This window comes from Sycon ciliatum, chromosome 9, assembly GCF_964019385.1.
Source record: "Sycon ciliatum chromosome 9, ocSycCili1.1, whole genome shotgun sequence".
Classification (NCBI taxonomy): domain Eukaryota; kingdom Metazoa; phylum Porifera; class Calcarea; order Leucosolenida; family Sycettidae; genus Sycon; species Sycon ciliatum.
The window spans coordinates 19,520,509-19,542,291 of NC_088651.1; the positions used below are offsets into that span (position 1 = coordinate 19,520,509).

The following is a 21,783-nucleotide window of genomic DNA, read 5'->3' on the forward strand; positions in this document are numbered from 1 at the left end:
TACAGCATGGAGAGTTATTCGTCTTTCACACTTACCTCCTGCAATCCCGAACATAGTCCAACAGTAAAAGTCCCTTGTTTTCATGTCGATGCTCGACAAAAGCAACTAGCTCGGTCCCTTTGTGTTGACTGGCATGCGAGCAGCACTGGCTGCACGCACTTGTCGCGTGAACTGCATGAGAGATTTCTTACGTCATAAAGAATGTGATTTCATCATCATTTCACTGGTCTTCGACCTACATTATTATTATTATTATTATTGCAAATAACGCTGAGTAATTACACGAATGCATAAAAACCAGCATTTGCTTCCGGGAAGGATTCATAAACATAAGACAAAAACACCATCAATGTAACTGCACATACGAAAAGCAGCTTCTATTGTCAAGTTCGAGTGGCAATGTCAGAAAGACGGTAGACTGTTCGTGCACGATGTTCACCCTGCAAGGGATAAGTCAAGGACGCGGCTCGGCAGAGGAAGATGAGTGCCGCGGGGTGCCATTCCACCGTGACTTATCCCCTGCCAACTGCCGCAGCTGATTAAGGCCTCTAAGCGTGCCCAGGCGAATCCCGAGTCGGGCTAGGCAGTCCTGAGAAAGAGCTGAGAGGAGAGTTGTCCTGGGTCGGCCCAGTCGACCGCGCAGGCTCGCGGTGGCTGAAAACTCTAACACGCGCTGTGGGGGAGAGCTCTTCTGCATTCTCAGTACGTGACCAAGGAATTCCCAACGCCGTTGGTCAATCTCGAGCGAAATTGGTGCTGAGCCGCAGATGTCGTACAGATGCTTGTTGGTAATTGTCTTCGGGAACTTAACGCCAGCCATTGTTCTCAGATGCCTTCGATGAAAGGTGTCAATCCCTCTGGTGGCGGCATCTGTGAGACCCCATGTCGCACAGTTGTACAACAGCACTGGCTTCACATAGGTATTGTACAGCGCAACTCTAAGCAGTAGTGAGGTAGATTGATGCTTGAAGAGTGCGTACAACGAACAGAATGCCTGGGTTGCTAGGGCCTTTCTGGCTTGGACATCTTGCGCTGAGCCTAGCCGTGATCCCAGCGACTTCGCATTTCTCCATGCTTCGGAACCACGCTCCTCCAGATCATCAGCCAGGTATATCTTTGTTCGTTCAGTTTTGGAGGTATTAACGGTGAGGTTATGGCTTGGGAGGGTCTCTGCACATTGATCATGAACGTCCTCTAGCTCTTGCTCATCAGTTCCAATGAAGTCTAGATCATCCGCATACTGCAGTTCAGGTGGTAGGATGTCGTCAGGAGGGGATTCAGATCTGATACCTCGAAGTGCACTCTCAAAGTAGCATGTAAACAGAATCGGACTAAGACTGTCACCCTGTGGTGTGCCAACGTTCGACCTAAAAGGGGGCGCTGTTTTTCCCTGCACACGTACCTGAAGGGTGGTATCTGACAGCAGAGTGTGGACTAGGGGTAGCACATCCGGCGTGGTAGGAGCAACGCTGACAATCGTGCTAAGGAGATCTGAGCGGTGTGGCGTGTCGAAGGCCTTCGAGAGATCTATGCCGAGCCTGTATAGAGACCATCGCTTCGTCTCAGCAATGCTGCTGAGGATCCGTAGAGTGAACACCACATCAGTTGTGGCCCGGCCCCGTCGGTACGCGCTCTGGGATGAAGGGAGGTAGTCCTCAACCTCTGAGGAGATCCTTGCCAGAGTGATGGTCGAGAGAATTTTGCGCACACCATTGAGTAGGACTATGGGGCGTAGACTTGTGCAGGGTCCTCTTGGCTTTCCTGGCTTCTGCAAGGGTATAAGCAGCCCCGATCCGATGGCAGGATCTGGTGTTGATGACTCTAGTGACCTACATGGTCAGGGAAAGTCCCGGTTCGCAGACCTACAACACGGTCAGCGTGTCCTTGAGCGCCGTAACAACACAAGTGTGATCACTTCCAGACCAACGGGCGTTCAAGGCGAGTAACAAGCGCACTTGACAAAGGTGACTCTGAAATCTCGTGAGCCGTGGGCCACGCGACTTGGCATTCTTGCGTCACAAGGCACGTGATTTCACCGTGCATCTTGCAATAAAATTCAAAAACTGCGCTCAGGCCTTCAATCACTTTTGCAGCAACAGTCGCACAAAAAATTATTGGTGGCGCAAGGAGAAGCTTGTCGTTTGGAGTGACAAGTGATCACCGCTGCTTTTCCTTGTCAGAGTCAACACGACACTTTGTTCTGTGGCCTTGGGAGTAGTGTTGGAGTAGAAATTGCTGAGGAGACGTCGCGGAGTGGCGAGCTTTCCTGCGCAGGTATGACTTTGGCCGTATTTCAGCATGGTCGAGTGGAAAAATTCAAAAAAGTTTATTTCAAGAAAACCCCAAAAGGAAGATGGGGGACATGTCCTCAGCGCTAGAAGAGGTGTTCTACTATCTGCCGGTGTATAGTTCTGGCCAATTGAGGACGTAGCTGGCTGTTTTGCCAGCGCTTGTAAATTGGCTATTTTCAAGACGATCATTTGTGGCGTCAGGGGGTGATGGACCTCGTCTTCTGGGATGCTGGCGTGGCTTAGCGGTACTGCTCCAGGAACTCTTCTAAGGTGAGGCAATGTTGGCTTGATGGAGTTTTGTTCATAGCTTGTTCGTATACGCTGTGGCGTGACTCGTTTCTAGACCCATAAATAATGTGATATTTCGGCCATTTTTGAGGGGTATGCAAATTTCAAGGTTCCCTTTAGAAACTTTTTCAAGGGCTTTGCATAATCGAACCACACCCCAAAGGGAACCTACCTGCAACTTTTGAGCGAAATCGGAGAGATCCACTTGCACACATACTGTGGTATTCTCAGACATGCTCTCTTAAGTATTTAGTTCACCTCAATGGTTTCTTTACCCTGGGCTTGTTGGCAAGATCAAGACGAAGCGCATTATCATGGTAGCTGCCAAATCAATAAGGACGGTACCGGTGGTGAATCTTCTAAGTCCTCTTGAAAGTACCTCACCATGACTCGGAAAGGCACAGGACCTCGATCTCACATTCGTTTTCTGTTTCTTGCTCGAGTTCAGCCGATTCTCACGATTCAAAATGCGCTGCAAACCTGGGATTCACGTGCTTCCCCTGGTGTCCATTTTGCATGCGATGTGTCAAAGGGAAATACCCTGGCACGCAACAGAAAACTACGAACGAAACAATCACGTTCGCGCAGTGCCGTGAATTCCGTGTTCACTCCGTCGCCGCTCCCTCAATCGTTCTCCTATAGTGAAGAAATTTATAATAATAGACCAGGGCTCAATACCTTTCCCACATGTATCGAGTATCGCTCTAGACTTATTTGTGAGAGAGTTAGGAACGTTTGTACACTGATCTGTGCACCGCGATGTACTGCGCCAATCCCATGAGGTTTATAGACGTCTATGCACTGTACTGTGGACACTGACATGATACTGACTTGTTTTGTATGTTGTTGAAACTCATGTTGTTGTTTGACAGTATTTCTTATAAAATTACAAGTCATGTGAAGTGTTCCATGCCTTAGAAGACTAAACCAAATTTGGTATGATGAAGATTGTCAGCTTTTCGTGTTGCAATTTTGTCGAGTTTGAAGCTCCATAATTATGATTACCGCAATCCAGTAGATCACTGGCAGGTACCTGCATACAATCAACATGTAACTGCATACAAGCACTGTCCTAGACTCCACCCCTCCCCCCCCCCCCCCCCCCAACGCACGCCATGAGTTCAGGAAAGTAGGGTTACAGGGATTCCCGGCCGCATCACGTGACGTGTCTAGGAACACATCAAGCTAAATACATTCGCATCGGCGGCCCACCACTTCGCATAATTATAATCCTCATTGACAAATGGAGACCTCACAAGTGAGTCCGAGGCAGGAGAGAAGGGAAAGGCAAAATTGATTGGCACAATCATTCACACTTCACAGAAATTTCCATCAGTTATCACAAATGCAGACAATACTGTGGGCTCAGTTCTTGGGTGCCTGACAGAATATGGCACGCACCGTGTTTGTCCTGTGAGCATACAACAATGACGTCCCTCACCACTATAACACACACAATACCTTTTCTACAGATGAGATTAATGGTGACAAATACGAGACAACAACTAAAAAGAACCATTATGGCATGCTAGCGTGTCCAGGTTGGTGTGTGATATGCTACCACTCAAGTACGAGACCAAAGCAACCAAATTTAGTTGCATGATGTGCAATTACATGTAGATGTGACACACCGAAAATACAATATCACTAGACCCTACTCGTACAAAGTCCAAGAAGCACGCTACATGCATATGGGAGGACGGGTATACAGTAAGCAGCAGATATTTATTGCATGAATATCAGTAAGCCAGAAGCAGCTTATCTCCGATAACACACACAATACCTTTTCTACAGATGGGATTAATTAATGGTGACAAATATGAGACAACCACTAAAGATAACCATTATGGCATGCTACTGTGTCAAGGTTGGTGTGTGATATGCTACCACTCAAGTACGAGACCAAAGTAAGTTGCATGATGTACATGTAGATCTGATGTGACACACCGAAAATCTATCACCAAAACCTACTCGTACAAAGTCCAAGAAGCACGCTACATGCATATGAGTGCACGAGTATAAGCAGCAGATATTTATTGCATGAATATCAGTGAGCCTGAAACAGCTTATACCGGCTCGCCACGGATGCGACGTGCCAACTGTATGTCCTTGGGCATGATGGTGACACGCTTAGCATGGATGGCACACAAGTTGGTGTCCTCGAAGAGGCCGACCAGGTAGGCCTCGCTTGCCTCCTGCATTGCAAAAGGCACAAGAAAAGGATGCAGATCATAGACTGCACAGAAAAGGCCCAACACACCAGGGCAAATCACAGCAAAAGAAAACTGAAGAAAAACCCAAATATGACTGTGTCAAATCCTATGACCTGAAGAAGACGATCTCCGCCATAGATAACGCTTAGAAGTCTAACATGACTGGGGTGGTAACGGTGGAAAGTAAGTAAGTTCAACTTTGTCTGAGATTTTTTCCGTTTCCTTTCTTGGTAATCGATCCTGTTTGCTTTTGTACGAGTTCTGGCCATCAGGTTCCTGTATAATTTCATGCCGTGCTCACATGGATGTGACAGTTCAACATTTTCGTTTTTCCGTTGCATTTCTTTCGCACTACCTGAAATTTCTATCAACCCACATGTACACAATACAGGAGGTACACAAAAGGAATTAAAGTAGGAGTGTTTCGTTGTGACTGAGAGTTTGATGGCTAAAACCAATCATGAGACAACACTTTTGTGTGCCTATTGCGTACTACGCTCTGCCTTTTCCGTGCATTTGAGCACTATTGCAGATTTCACCTTTGGGGGGTCAAAATTCGTAGTATCCCAAATGGTGTCCACAATGTTTTGATGCCAATTTACATAAAGTTTGCCAGCAAAAAATTGCTGGACCGCTGCTTGATGGGTGCCACACGGGTGCCACACAAAATGCCAATGAGAGCTTTAACGCTATGATCTAGGGCATGTGTGCGAAGGAGAAGTTGCGGGAGATGACACACTACGTCTTCCTGCTGGACTGGCAGTGTGCATTTTCAACACGGGAGCCAAGGCACTAGCCCAGATTCTTCAGACTGCAGGATTCCCCGGTGGTGAATACACCTTGGAGGCACTCAAACTGGAGGACAATACCCGTATTGCCCGTTCGTTTCGCAAAGCTTCTGGAGAAGGGGAAGAAGCGTAGGAGGAAGATGAAAGGGCTGGAGGAGGCTACTATGGAGGAGGAAGGTGTCACTTACCAAACCGGATCCTTCTGACCAAGTCATTGGGTGTCAAGCTACTTTTTGGTTATGAAGCAGAGCAGATCGTGTGTTTTGAGTGTCATTTTCCTCCCATTTTCAGGATATTGTGCCTATTTTTTTCTCTAATGCTTCATATTTTGTAGGGAATGTAATGGTTTTTTAGAATCAGGTGGACACCAGGCAGTACGTTTGCCTAAAATCAACATGTTGGAGGGAACCTCAGTGACAATTCATGCCTGTGGAATCTGATCATTTTTGCGGTGATACGGCATTTCCTCTTTGAGTAACCACAAGCCAGCTATTTTGCTTTTACCACACTAAAGAACACCCATTTGCACTCGATGTACATGCTGTGACTCCAGCTAGGACTTCTCTTCAGTCCTTGCACTGATGGCATTCTTGAAAATTTGCGCGGAAATTTGCGAGCACAAAATTTTGCCACAGGCCTATTTGAACCAGCTATAACATGTTCTAGAGCGACTTTATGCTATATTTTATCAAGTGTTCACTACAGTAGAAGGAGTGTGGTGTGAGAAGTGTGTGTTCCAAATTTGAAGGTGATCCTATATCCCTACCCTTTACTACAACCGATAGTTTGTAGATAGATGCGACAATGGCCGGCAAAGGCGTAATCCCCCACTGCCTCTGTGTACACAATACAAATTTTCACTAGTATCTCATTCTTTTGGGCAGGACGCCCCCTGTTGTAGAACATGCTCGTTAACTACATCATACAATAGGGAACTGCTTCTCAGCGAGTAAAACAAATGCCGTTCACTTAACCTGGTCTTTTGCCCTCATGGTCATACCAAAGTTTTGAGCACATACAGTATTTGGAGTACTTCTTGTGAACAATAAAACCAAGAGTACACAACAACTCCTGATTTTTATTTTATTTTATTTTGTATCTGGAACACAGCCCTACAAAGAGACATGTGGAGACAAACACAAGACAAGACACAGGGGATCTGGGGACGACGTTCCGATGTACGGGGAGCACCTCGACCGATACTGTACTGTGACTGTGATTAGCATTACTAGTACAAGTACTTGAGGTAGAACTCGTCTCTTCGCCACTTTGGACAGAGTTGCGCAGCCCACACACAACTGATGACACCACGATTTCATAACCCCCAAGAGTGTGCAACTCCTGATCAGTCCCTGTATGGAAGCCCGCTCGGCGGAATTCCTTCATTGCGTCATTTTTGGTGCAGTGCGATGTGTCATGCCGGTGAATTCTTCTACAATTTACAGTCAAACCAGGATGCTTCCCCAGGGTAAACTGCCTAACCTGCGATTCTAGTCTGAGCATCAAGAAGCAAAAGTGAAACAAAGCACACGATTCATGTTAATATTGGGCATCAAAGCCCGTTTGGTTTGCGATGTAAAATAAAAGTTCAAACAAATCCTAAAGAATTTGTTTTTGTTTTTTGATGCAATGGGTGCTCTTCTTAGCCTTCTTCTTTCACCAGTAAGGTCAATCTCTTCAAGAACAATTTCTTCCCCAGGCCATCGGCATATTTCCGGTGCTTTCCTCGCAGATGATTTCAAATGGTTGAAGAACTTGAGAATACGTCGAAGGAGCATTTTTCGACCGAGTTGTACAGCTATCAGAATGAAATGATTGTCCTCGACGGCAATGCAATATTTTTAACAGCGTCCTCACTTCTTCCTGTCGCGATGTCCATGGATTATTGGAGAAAGAGTTTGTTTTTGAGATAGCACGACTTGCACGTCCGAAATGTCTTAAAAAAAAGCTTCGAAAAGTCGAGGCTACAGCCTTTAGTTAGAATTGGTTCAGGGTATAGTTTTCAGAAATCGCAAAGAACCCCAATTTATCTCGGGTGACAAGCTGCGCATGACGTAATGTAGGAATTTCGCCGATCGCTGGGCCTATGCCCGTTGCACAATCTTGGGGGTTATGAACTCTTGCTGACACCCACAGGTACGAAAGAAGTATATCGAGAGGACAACCCTCTCCGCAAAAGCTAAGCAAAAGACTTAACGATTAGTAGCGTTAGGCGATGGCCAGTGTCAATAGCGCTATATTCCTAGTAAATATATGTAGTGACACCTGAGTCAATTGACACCCCGCTCGCATATATTGCATGCACTATCGGTCATAGTAATAAATATATCGCTCATAGTGATAAAATGCTCAAAAGCAAACACCAGCGCTATAGGCGATACTGACTGTACGTCGAAACTTGACCGCTATAGCTGGCAAATTCATTTCGCTCACTTTGAAATGATTGATTTTCAAGACCTCTGATTGGTCAAATCTCACCATTTACGCTGGAAGGTTGCTAGGCCCCGGCGGATAGTGCTAGCATTATATCTAGCATATTTAGCACTTTATGGAAACTAGCTATGCACTAGCATAATCAGCAGATTTTGCAGAAAACTAGCAAATTCTTGCGAAAACTTGCATATTCTTGCAAAACCTTGGATTTTCGTGAGAATTCACAACTCCCTAGCCTTCGCGATCGCGTGAGGCGGGCGCGCAGCCTTGATCATGCATGATGATGATAATGTGGCAGTGCAGACTGCAGTGCAAGTTGTGTACTCTGCAGCCTAGATCCTCTACAGCACTACATGTACAATGTACATGCTTTGTAGCTAGAAGTGGTGAGAGGTTCCGCACATCATAACTGGCTCTTCTCTCACTCTAGTGAGACAGTACCGGTAACGTGGTAAGTAACAAAGTAACTAAACTTAGTTCAAGTCTAGAATCTGGGGTCACGCAAATCTCGCCTGGCGCCTAACTACAGTCTACAGGTTTATACACATAGTGTCAGTGACGTACAATGGCCATCTTCCACCACAAGTACTCCAGTCATGTAGTAGCTAGTGAACCAGTTGCCATGGTTACCTAATGTCCTTGTGACTTCCAGTTCGAGTACTCGTGCAAGACTTTTGCAATCTTTGTTGCCATCTTGCGGACGGTTGATCGGATCCGTACGGGACCAGTCGATTGCAGAGAAATATACATGTACACGCAAACTAATATTATTATAGAACTGTGTTCGCATCCGAAAACACTAGTTCACTTCAAGTCTTCAATGCCCTCTAATAGTACTACTTGTAGTCAATCTATGACTCTGGCAAGGAGTCTGGGCACAAGCATTGGGAAAACTTGTGGTGGGTGTACATACTGCTGCAAAGTCAATCCCCCGTCAGCATCTTCGAGTCCGACTGCAAGCAGGTTGTGCAAACGACAAAGAGTGGTGGACAACTCTGAAGTAAGCCAGTGGCCATGGACGCAACTCTGGCATACCTACTATCATCGATCGTGATGGCAATGTACACTCCACCAATAGAAGCAAAGCTGAGGCGTTTGGGAAGTATTTTGCTTGGAAATGCTCTCTTGTGGATGATTTGGAGGATGAGCCTCTCCAACATGTACAGCCTAAGTCTACCGCCTGCTTGCACCAAGTGCATTTCAGGGAACTAGCTGTAGGCCAAGCCCTCCGTCAGCTTGACACCTCCAAAGCAACAGGACCTGACAGCACCCCAGCTTTTGTCCTCAAGACGTGTGCAAACGAGCTTGCTGCCCCCTAGCACTCCTCTTTGCCACGTGTTTCTCTATTGGAAGACAACCGGCAGGCCGGAAAGAGGCCAGAATAGTCCCAGTAAACAAGAAGAACTCCCGCTCACCCATCAGCCACTACCTACCAGTGTCACTACTCAACATTATCTCCAAGGTAATGGAAGGCATTGTGAACCTCTCCATCATGAACTTTCTAGATCGCCACAATGGTCTGTCTGCAAAGCAATATGGATTCCGCCGATGCCTTGGAATTGCAGATGTCCTGACGCTCCTACATCATAACTGGAGTTGAGCTGTCGGTTCGGGAGGCTCAGCCCATGTTCTTGCAGCAGACATAGCTGGAACATTTGATAGGGCGTCCCACAAGGGTGTGATTCACAAGGCTGCTGCGGCTCTGCCTTGCACTATATTACATCCATTTAGCATTGCAGCTCTGCGTTGAGCTAACAGCAGCTCTACTTTGAGCTAATCGCAGCTCCACTTTGAGCTAACTCCAGCTGTACTTTGAGCTAATAGCAGCTCTACTTTGAGCTAACTGCAGCTCTACTTTGACCTAGCAGCAGCTCTGCTCTGAGCGTACGAGAGCGCAGAGATCCGTTGAGCTCGCGTCACCTAAGCTGGCGGAGAAGGCATTGGTGCCAGTCTGGCTTCTGGGCGAGCCCTGTCCGCACTGTCTTGTTGCTGGTTCTCCTGGCTGGAGCAGAGCTCACTACGATTGTACCAAGGGCTAGTTGTGCCAGCAAACGGTCCTGTAAAATACTTTTACTAAGTTTCCTTTCGGATTCAAGCCGTGCTGAGAAAGCTCGCCGCGGAGGGCTTGGCAAGGCCTTGCCTTGACAGTGTCGACAGTTAGGTCAAACATACTGAAGAAATACAGTGTCGAGGTGACACTCGGGCTGGCAGCAAAGCTACGAAAGGAAAAGAAACACTGCTGAAGCACGATCCGGTGTCTGGAAGAGCACAACAGGGCGAAAAGAAACACTGCTGAAGCACGATCCGTTTTCTGGAAGAGCACAACAGGGCAATCAAGATTTGTTTTCTTTTAAGCAAAATGGGCTGGTGCCATTTGTGATTACGCAGCAAAACAAAGCGAGTGGTCAGTCTTGGATGCAGTACAAAGCAATGCAGTGCAGTGTGTGCACTAGTTCGGATTGTTGCTAACAAGTACTAGCACAGCTAGTACACCACTAAAAACACAATCATTATGCCCGCGAAATCATGGAATTATGCTTTCGTGGATTCTCGCATCATGCTCGCCAAATCCTCATATAATGCTTTGGCACGCGGGGATACATATTCACTTTGTTGTACTTATGGAGCCCCAAAGTTCGGAAAATTGTGCCTTTTTCGTACTTGCAAGTGGTCACAAGTACAACAAAATACATGAGCATCCCCATACCAACGTGTCCATGGGCTAGAGATTAACCTGGAAAAGGGAAATCATTTCTTTTTCTATTCATTTAGCTTAGTTGACTTCTTTTGCTTCGAAAGATTTTTTTCATTGGCAAATTAGTTTGAGTTACCTTTGAAAACTGTCATGTTCAAATGTCTTCGTAATCGTCATACTGGAGATCTGCAACTACAATCAGCTTCTACTTTGCAACATTAACGGATTAGTCCCCTTTGTCGATTGATGGATCAATCGGTAGATTCGGCTCTGTTTGTCTTTCCTTTCTTTCTTGTTTTGAATTGTATGTTGAACTCATTTTATTTCACAAGTTGTATTCTGTATCTCGTTATCGTTATAATTATTTCCCTCTAGCCCTTTCGCTTAGGATGAGCCTTCTTTTTTATGGCAGCTTAAGCGAAGGCTATATACCTGCTTTATGCAGGTTGATGCCAACGCGAACAAGCAAAATAATAATAATATCCATAGCATGTACTTCCTCCGCGTCATCGAAATTGTCGCAGTTTGACTTTTGATATAAAACGGGGTATTTACTCACCAGCACTCGTACCAGAGGCAAGGAATTGGACATAGGCGATAGTCATCAGTATAGGGTGACGGTAAAGTTCTATTTTCTGTTATTGGAAGCTGGAATTTTTGAACTAGACGCAATTTCTTCGCTGATGTCGCTGCGATGGTAATTTCGACTCGCGGAGATCAGTCAGGCATTGCAGCCTGCACATTTCTCGTGCTTATGGCCATTCACTCAAGCCTCATCACTGTTTTACCTTAGCTGGGGTGAGAATGACTTCGTGGAACAAGTGGCAGCGCTTGGAGAAACATCGAGGGGTCAGAAAACTAAATGCCTGCAACAGCGATAAAATTTGTCGCTCTGGCTGAGGCACTCAGAACACGATTGTACCTGCAAGAGCCGTGTAGACTCTACACGTAGTGCTAGTGATGCACGCGCAGGTGCCGTACCATGGTATCAGTGATGCTGAAAAGCAGGGCGCGCTGGACGCGATAGTACTCTTACCTGAGCTGCATGAGCTGTGACCAAACAGCAAAATAAATGGGCATGCCACGGCTAAAAAAAGTTCATTTCAAGATCGAGGTGATTCCGCCGACGGTAATCAACCGACCTCGCAACGATCGAGTATTCTTACTAGGCTTCGTTTGTGGTGAAGTAGAAATCATCCAGAGCTAGCAAACGACAAGCATAGCAGCTCTTGTCCTGTGGAGAAAGTCAAAGCGTTTGAGATGAGGCGCGACCAACTTTCAACCTTCCTTGAAATATTTCGGAACGATATTTTTGCGTCCATTGACATCAGCGACGACGAGGACTTCATCTCTGCATGAAAAATTTCGGTCCAACTGTCCTGGAACGTTACTCTAGTCTTCAGATTATCATCCTGTGTAATAAGTTTTGAATGGCTTAGCTTATGGAGTTGCCAGTAACAAGTGACAAGTCACTAGTCAAACTGCGACAATTTCGATGACGCGGAGGAAGTACAGTCATTGCTGCTAAGATCCAGACGTCATGACTTCGTAACGAGCAGAGTGTAGAGGGGACGATTTCAAATAGGACACAGGTTGCAAACCGGAACGGACTCAATATTCACTTTCTCTCTTGGTAATTTGATTAGAAAACATATGTCACAGTGAGACTACGACGTGTTATACTCCGAGCCAAAATTTCATGGATCTGCGATGACCAGAAGCGCCATATCAAGCAGGTGAGTTTTTGACGTGTTTCTTCGCACTGCGACTTGAGTTTTACGACTTTCGAAAAATCAACTTCTTGTCGCAGGTAAACAGCGGCTCGCCTCTCCCCAATGAAGCACCGCATACCAATCAAAACTAATGGAAACACACACAAGGCTTATTGTAACTCTGTACTGGCCGTCGTGGAGCGATAGCAATTACCTAATTTCATACCCAGAGTGAATTGGACGTGCACTCTAAAACGTGTCCGGTTTGGAGCCACCACTGATTTGAACTTTTTTGACGCGAAAATTGGGCAAAATTGGCCAGTTGCCTTCCACAAACATTTTTCGAGTGAAAAATCAACGCTGATGATCGGTTTGGGTCTATACAAATTTGGCTGTCAAAGCGTCCCGGTATCGAGCCGTCCCCTCTACATGTACGCGGAGTTTTGCGGACTACCCACCTCTATCTCGGCCGCCCGGTGATACCTGATAAAGGCTGATTCACTCGTCTCTTCTGTTACATGTACTGTATCAGGGTGAGACAGAACTTTGAAGAAGACGAGTTCGGGCACAAAAATGTATTGCCATGATTTCTACCCTGCCGTTCATTGAAAACACTATCTGAAAAACCTCCGAACCCTTTACCATGCAAACCACCAGCACTGATCAGGTAAATTGCATACAATTGTGTCGCCTATATACTTGAACTGTGATTCAATCATGCAGTTATGCTCCAATCTCCGAAAGGATTACCAATTGAGCTCAACATTTTCAACCGCCAAATTATGCCAATAATTATGTCGGCATAATCCGCCTGTGGCAACCGCCCCCCCCCCCCCACCACCACTTCGCATATATACTCATTGTTAAATGCAGACCTCACAATAACACACACAATACCTTTTCTACAGATGGGATTAATGGTGACAAATATGAGACAACCACTAAAAATAACCATTATGGTATGCTACTGTGTCAAGGTTGGTGTGTGATATGCTACCACTCAAGTATGAGACCAAAGTAACTTGCATGATGTACATGTAGATCTGATATGACACACCAAAAATCTATCACCAAAACTTACTCGTACAAAGTCCAAGAAGCACGCTACATGCATATGGGTGTACGAGTATTAGCAGCAGATATTTATTGCATGAATATCAGTGAGCCATAAACAGCTTATGCCCGCTCGCCACGGATGCGACGTGCCAGCTGCATGTCCTTGGGCATGATAGTGACACGCTTAGCATGGATGGCACACAAGTTGGTGTCCTCGAATAGGCCGACCAGGTAGGCCTCGCTTGCCTCCTGCATAGCAAAAGGCACAAGAGAAGGACGCAGATCAGAGAGTGCACAAAAAAGGCACAGCACACCAGGGCAAATCACAGCCAAAAAATGTAGAAAAAACCCAAATATGTGCCAAATCCCATGACCCGAAGAGGCCGATGTCCACCACAGATAACGCTTCGAAGTCTAACAGGACTGGGTTGGTAACGGTGGAAAGAAGGAAAGTTCAACGTTGTTGTTTTTTCCGTTAGCCCCTCTTGCTGAGCGATGCTGTATGATGTTGTGCGTGTTCTTCACATCAGGTTCATGTTATTATGCAATAATTTGATGCAGCCTTCACATGCATGTGACCATTCAACGTTTTTTTCGTTGCATTTCATACGTACACTACCTGAAATTTCAATCAACCCACATCTACAAAATACCCAAGAGGTACACAAAAGGAATTAAAGTAGGGCTGTTTCGTTGTCACGCAGAGTCTCATGGCAAAAACAAAAAATCCGACAAAACCTTTGCGTACCACTGCCTATTCCGGAAATTTGAGCACCATTGCAGGGTAAGGCGCTCTGCCTATGTGTACACACAATATATTTCAATAATGCCCCATTTCTAGGACAGGGTGCCCCCTGTTGTAGAACCCGCTCGTACACTAAATCATACAACAGGGAACTGCTTCTCAGCAAGTATCCAACATTCCCGTTCACTTAACCTGATCCTTTGCCCTCGTAGTCATACCAAATTACATCTATTAATCTCCTACACTTTTTTGAGTACTTCTTGTGAACACATAAACCAAGAGTACATAACCACTCCTGACACTGTACTGTGACTGTGATTAGCACTACTAGAACAAGTACTTGAGGTAGAACTCGTCTATTTGCCACTTTGGACAGAGTTGCGCAGCCCACACACAACTGCTGACACCGACAAAAACGAAAGTTGTACATGTATATCGAGAGGAGACCCCCCCCCCCGCCTGCGATGCATAGAACGTGTAGGGCAAAGGCAAAGGACGTGCGTCACGTCAGTGGTACATGACGATGATAATGTACATGATGTGTCATGATGTTAGGTACTCTTCACAGCATGTATGGAAGACTATGTGTACGTGTGATTGTACAAAGAGCAGATCTATGCCCAGGATAGTCAGAGCAATACATACTCTCCAAACTACAGGTAAAAGTAAGCGCTGAGGGTTCTGTTCTACGGGTAGTACGGCACTCCACAGATGAAGTGAATAGGGATTGGCATACATGCACAATAATTGTATTTACTCAATATGTATACAGAACTGGGTGGACTCATAAGAGTCCTAGTGATAAAGGCAGTATAGACCAAATGAGGCAGAGAATGACGGTGACAATTTTTCACAACCTAAACTAGGCCAGATCGAACTGGTATTATGAAATCCCCAAAGCTACGCATGAGACGGCACTATGCCACAGATCAGCAAAATACTCAGTTTTTACGATTAGTAGCGTTTCGCGATGGCCAGTGTCCATAGCGCTATAATATCATCACTAATACACACGATGATGTGTATGTATGTAGTCTAGTAGAAGCGGGAGTTTGCTCGTGTGTAAATAACAGTCTCTCGGTCAAATTATAAGAAAGCGAACAAAGCCTTCAAAACAAAGACTAACCTGAATAGCACAAATGGCTGCCGACTGAAAACGAAGGTCAGTCTTGAAGTCCTGAGCGATTTCGCGAACAAGACGCTGGAAGGGCAGCTTGCGGATAAGAAGCTCAGTGGATTTCTGATAGCGACGAATTTCACGAAGAGCGACAGTACCAGGACGGTATCTGTGAGGCTTCTTCACACCACCAGTTGATGGAGCACTCTTACGAGCGGCCTTGGTGGCAAGCTGCTTCCTTGGAGCTTTCCCTCCAGTTGACTTACGGGCAGTTTGCTTTGTTCTAGCCATGCTGACACAGAAAGACTTTACAGAATTTGCTTTTTAGACCTCTCAACTATTTCGGCAATGAACAACTAAACAAAGTGTACAACACAAACGAGTTACATGTACGTCGAAACGAGCGCGCTACGCTAGTTGGCAAAATTATTTCGGTCACGTTGAAATGCTTGATTTTCAAGACCACTGATTGGTCCAATCTCATCATTTACGCTGAAAGATTGCTAATTGGCCAAAATGTGTCACCCAAAGTCTCATTTTTCTGATGAAGCTCAGCAACAGAATCAAGCAGGGAGTAGTAAAATACCGGTATTTTGCTCTTACACTCCAATCGAGAACTCGCAAAAGATCTACGCATGCCCATTGCATCATGCTCATCTTTCCATGACATCACACACTTAATGCGGCGTCATGACCAGCCCACGGCCGGCGCTAGGCCCTTCCACATTATGCGTGTTTATGGAGATAATACATGTACTTGATGTAGTTCAGCGAACAATAATCAAGTCACCATGCCTGCCGAAAGATACTTACCCGTGGCCAACAGGCAAACACGTGGCATTCTCACAAATTCAGTTCACTTGAATATGACGTTATCTCGCCTTGGGGAGAGAGTCCTACTGGTTCTACGTAGCAGGATGTATTGTCTACGGAACCAGTGCGTGAGCACTGATACTAGACAGTGATTTCCGATAACATTGTGCAATGTGCAGAGAGTGGTGCTCTCTTGAAGGTTTGACGAGTGGTAACGTAACCTTGTACCAAAATACGCTCGGTTCACACAAATATTAAAGTACATGGCGCCTGTTAAGTGGCGTGGCAACACCCTTACATTTTATCCCTACATGAACTACATGAATGCGTGGGCAAATCCGTACCTCTACCAACTGACTAGTCGTTGTAGTGAGGAGCACTGTTTTCTCACTCCATGCTCATACTGCCTTGTAACATCTAGAGGAAAGACTAAGCACTCAGAACAAGTACTTTTAGGATTAGCTCAGAACACAATAATCCACTGACCATGCCTGCCTAAAGATACTTAGCCGTACGCAAGGCGAACACGTGGCAATCCAAGAAATTACGTTCGATTGAATATGACGTCATCGCGCCTGGAGGGAGAAAGACAGTACTTGTCCTACGCAGCAGGATGAGTTGTGTGCGCAACCAACATTATCAGCTAGACACAAGTAAAGTACTAGTCATGCCGTCCCATGTATACATGTAAATGTACATGTGTAAAGGTAGATGATGTGGAAATCCATGTTCACTTTTCGCCAGGTTCAGAAGCGATCAGAGTGTTCATCGTGCAGTTAATGTTATTCTTTGGTTTATTAAAAATGGCTGAATTTGAAAAGAAAGAGTGCTGTGATACTAGACTTAGTCAGTGTGTTGCTGTTGTCTCTACTTCCTCTGACAAAAATGTCAACGCTTCCAGTGACTCTCAAGTCAAGGATCAGGAGGAAAAACCTGTGTGTATGTTGGCAGTGTCTAGAGACAGGTTTGGGATAGTTTTCGACAAAATCGTCAGTGAGTTGTCAGACAGAAGTGTCCTCAATCTCGCCCTAACCGAGCACAAGATGTTTGAAGATTTGGACCCTGTCATTAGGAAGCGGCAAACGCGGTTGTGGTTGACACCAAGGCAAGATAAAACGTTTATTCAGACATTGACCATCTACCCTTTCTACATCCACGATGAGCAGTTCTACGAAGCAAAGCATCATATAGAACGGGGAAGGCCTATTTGCTTCACTGGCTGTTGCTCGCCATCCCTAACCATGGATGAAGAGATACTTCGACTCATTCGAAGGTGCAAAACAATTTTACGGCTTGGAGACAGGGTTCATTGCACTGTACGATTGATATATTCATCTAACCTTAGAGTTAGTTTTTATTGGCATCTAAAAGTCATCAAATCCAGGACATGTAAAGAACATCCTTTACAGCTTATTCATCCATATTTTGCCGAGGACCTTTAGGGTATGATAACGGGATTCATGCCAATCTCAACGCCTCAATAGCACAGCACTGTCCCATTGGACACCGTTAGTTTCCTCTGGAAAACTGCTAAGCTGAAGTTTTTGGATGACTGACACATGATAATGGCAGTACTTAAGATCTCCTCTTGCCTGTGTTCCTTGTTCAGAAACTAGATTTATTGCCTCCAGGCTGATTATTCACTTTCTTGAAATTCTTCCTTTATCAAGTTCTTGCTGCAGTAGTCGTATCTCTCGTCACTTTGGGTACTTTTTTTGTATTTCATTGCCATTATTGTTTACGATTTACTAAGGCAGAAAGAGGTGCTGGTTGATAATGTTGTAACAATGACATCATTGTAGATCCTTTGAAGTTTTCAATCATGCTGATATAACCTAAATTACATGTACGTGCGCCATTTCCCATTTACAGGTGACTGCACATGTAGCTGCACGTACAGCTTGCATGTTACGCCACCAACATCATTCATTTTGCTACCTCCTGATCATCTTTCTTTTAGCACACAGTTTCGCTCTCTTGTCTTCACTTCAAATGTTATACATGTACATTCTATGCTGGTATGAAAAGAACCCTGCTAGTAATCCTACCGTTGATGAAACATCGAATGATGAAAGTCCCTTGAAAGCGTTCCTTTCCGAAAATCAAATTGTCTGAACAGCCGCTGCTACATGTACATGTATGTAGTTTGACAAACAATATAAGAATTTATTTCATTCCTTTCTCTTCGCTTTCTGAATTGAGTGAGCCTAACATTACCAGTTTTGGTATGCATGTACATAATTATCAACATGTCACGTGTTATGTTCACTGGCAGACATGACTCTCAAATACGTCATCATTCTACTGAGACCAGCCTGATCATAAAAATTATTATTTTGCAATTCACAACTAAGTTCATGACATGTATACTCACACTGCACTTGCATATGTACATGGAAGCAGATAACATGTCAACAAACAATGGATCACTCGTATGTTTTGCTACTCTGAGTTTCATGCACCGTATGCAATCATCAGGAAAACAATATTATTCAATGCAGACTGGTCAAAGCATTATGGGAATTTAAGTTGAATGCAGATAACTATTTGTTTCTTGAAGTGAGTGGGGTCAACCCAGGTACGATAAAACCAGCATGCTCCAGCATACACAGTACCGTAAAATAACTACGAGTGAGGAGCAGATCACTACACGCAGAAGTGTCCTTTTCACGTTGAAATACCCACTTCGTGTTTCGTTTACATGTACATGAATACACGTGTGCATGGAGCTCCACGTACATAATGGCAGTAGTGACTAGAAACCTTTTGACCTCGTGTCAAGTTCTCTGCCTGAGTGCCAGTGTTGGAGACACGTACATGTACAATGTACGTCGTCCAGGCCCGAGGTCACAGTTCCGAGTTCCAGCAGAACTAACAAAGTATGGATTATTGTTCACCACGCCTTACTTAGTAATTGAACCCTATTCACGGGGTCCAAACTAGAGCTAGAGGTCTTCCCGCGAAGTGACTTGATACATGACTTCCCGACGACTGCCACTCTGAGCACACAGTAGTCCATCCAACCAACCACTCGGCAAACCTGTGAAAGCTACAAAGTCCAGTGTCAAGTCAGGTCGGCGGGAAAAAGCGTGAACTCCATGGTGGATGCAATCAACCTCATTCTAAAAATTATCGTCGGGGTCGCTACCACTATTTCGTAGTACTGTCGTGCCAGGGTCTAGGCCAGGGTTCTACATTCCCACGAGCGATAGTGACTCACGCTGCTATCTGGTATTCACGAGGTGTCTGTCGCCCTGGAAATGCAGCGTCCTTGTAAGTTTGTGACCCTCGTAACCACATGGCGTGTCGAACTAGAATCAAAAATGGTGCTCTTCAAGCACAATCATCCTCGGCCTAATGAAGATCAACTGATCAGGTTGATTCTCAGGCACACTGTGTAATGAGCAGACATTGGTGCTCTCTTGGAGGTTTGTGGAGTGGAAACGTATCGTTGTACCGAAATACGCCTGCTCTCCACTTAAATTGTAGCAGGTCCTGGCTCCAACTGAAAACAGAAATCGCTTGGACTAGACATGGTTAGCGATTCGTAGCTGCCGACGCGTTGTCAGACATAGACGGCCAGTTGAGTAGGATAGCCGCATCCTTATATAATTTGTCAAACGCCCATACTATGATATTCTGATAATTCAATGGGAAACCGTTTCTGTGGAAACAACTGGACAGTTAGTCGTTGAAATCCAGTGGCATACACGTACGTAGCATACTGTTTAGCCCAGTGCAGTGTTCACAGATCTAGGGCTGTACAAAGCCCGTCGCGTACTTGCGTGACGTGAGTGGATTTCATTCAGCAGCAGCAGCAGCACTGTAAATTAGTTACTACTGTAGCATACTGTATGCACGTGTACATTATTGTACTGTCTACTGTCTTTAGTAGGTAAGAGCATACAAGTAACTAGTGTAGAATCCCTGCGTTGCTAATACGGAAGTAATACGGAAGTAATACAGAACTTTACCTGATGTATATTTAGTGTATCTCGGTATGTTCTGTCTTCTTTTTTCATTGTTTTTGGTGCGTGTTTTTGGCCGTGACGCCGAGACCTCAGGTCGGCAGAGTCCTCAATGCCCCACCATCACTGCTGCGTCTCGGTGCAGCGCCTGCTCATTAGTTGTCACGTTTGTCCTAGCCTCCGTACCATTGTCTTTCCTTATTCTTTTCGAGCTTGTTATGTGAACGTAGTAAAAAAAAAAAAATGTAGGCGCACGGCGTCTGTGGCATAAAGGCTGCTGCGCAATTCTGATTTCATTCGATTTTATAGCAACGACAAAGCCAAGAAGAAGAAGTATTCAACCTCCAGGTGTGCACCGGAGAGAAAATCCTATTTATTCCCGTAGCTATGCAGAAGACGGTACTTCAGTAACGTCTGGCGCTAGCCAGGGTCTACACAGCTTTAATTCCCGTAGCTATGCAGAAGACGTTACTTCAGTAACCTCAGGCTCTAGCCAGGGTCCACACAGCTTTAATTTGGTGTTTGTCTGTGTTTTTGTGTGTTTGTGTGTTTGTGTCACGCCTGGCGCTATCCCGTATCTGTCCCGTACCATACCGTACCATCAAACACAGCTGGCCTGCACATGCAGCTGGCCGCAATATTCAAATAGGGCTTTCAAACGCAAGATCATAACGTGAAGCAACTTGGAAGAATGAGTATGAATGCGAAGTGTATGGGGGAATGCATGTGGGGCGATAATCAGGGTTCGAATCCCAGGTAATGCCTTAAAAAAATAGGAGAATTATTTATAACATCCCTTTTCCTTTTTTGCCGTCATCAAGGCGGTAGACGGTGTCGTATTACCCTCGACCGTAGCTGCTTCCTTGGAGCTTTTCCTCCCGTTGACTTACGGGCAGTTTGCTTTGTTCTAGCCATGCTGACACAGAAACACTTTACAGAATTTTCTTTTTAGATCTCTCAACGACTTCGGCAATGAACAACTAAACAAAGTGTACAACACAAACGAGTTACATGTACGTCGAAACGAGCGCGCTACGCTAGTTGGCAAAATTATTTAGGTCACGTGGAAATGATTAATTTTCAAGACCTCTGATTGGTCCAATCTCATCATTTACGTTGGAATGTTGCTGATTGGCCAAAATGTGTCACCCAAAGTCTCATTTTTCTGATGAAGCTCAGCAACAGATCCAAGCAAGGAGTATTTTACTATTCCACTCCAATCGAGAAGTGGCAAAAGATCTACGCATGCCCATGGCATCATGCACATCTATACATTACATCACACACTTCATGCCGCGTCATGACCAGCCCGTGGCCGGTGCTAGGCCCTTCCACTTTATGCGTGTTTATGGAGATAATACATGTAGCTCAGCGAACAATAATCAAGTCTGCCGAAAGTACAGCTTACTCAATCTGCGGACAGCATGCTGTTTTTTTCTTTGTGAACTCATCAGCGCAGCACAGAGGAAATGAGGAGGAACCGGATAGCAATGGAAATAAAAATTTCCAATCAGGCCCGAACGCGCCTTGCCAGAGTGCTCAAACTGACAAGTCAGCTACAGCTTATGTATGTACAATTTGACTGGAACCGGACACTCTTCCATTGGCCACCATTGTTTTACCTTTGGAATCTTTTTAGATGAAGCTTTTGGATGATCGAAACG

At 45.2% G+C, this 21,783-nt stretch overlaps 1 protein-coding gene across 2 annotated transcripts; it reads right to left on the minus strand.

Moving 5' to 3' along the window:
- Positions 1 to 4,106: 4,106 nt before the first annotated feature.
- On the minus strand, positions 4,107 to 15,675 carry LOC135825185 (histone H3.3A-like). 2 transcript variants are annotated; one of them, XM_065337915.1, is made up of 2 exons: positions 15,348 to 15,675; positions 4,107 to 4,774 (listed from the first exon to the last, which is right to left on the minus strand). In XM_065337915.1, the coding sequence occupies exons 1-2, from the start codon at positions 15,627 to 15,629 to the stop codon at positions 4,646 to 4,648; spliced, it is 411 nt and encodes a 136-aa protein (XP_065193987.1). In that variant the 5' UTR covers positions 15,630 to 15,675; the 3' UTR covers positions 4,107 to 4,645. The 2 variants fall into 2 exon arrangements, with proteins under 2 accessions (XP_065193987.1, XP_065193986.1); XM_065337914.1 differs by lacking the exon at positions 4,107 to 4,774 and adding an exon at positions 13,303 to 13,725.
- Between the last annotated feature and the right edge of the window lie 6,108 nt (positions 15,676 to 21,783).

Coding starts and splice junctions, on each gene's coding strand:
- LOC135825185 (XM_065337915.1), bottom strand. CDS start 15,629: ATGGCTAGAACAAAGCAAACTGCCCGTAAGTCAACTGGAGGGAAAGCT. Junction 4,775..15,347: donor CAGCCATTTGTGCTATTCAG/GTTAGTCTTTGT, acceptor TTTGCAATGCAG/GAGGCAAGCGAGGCCTACCT.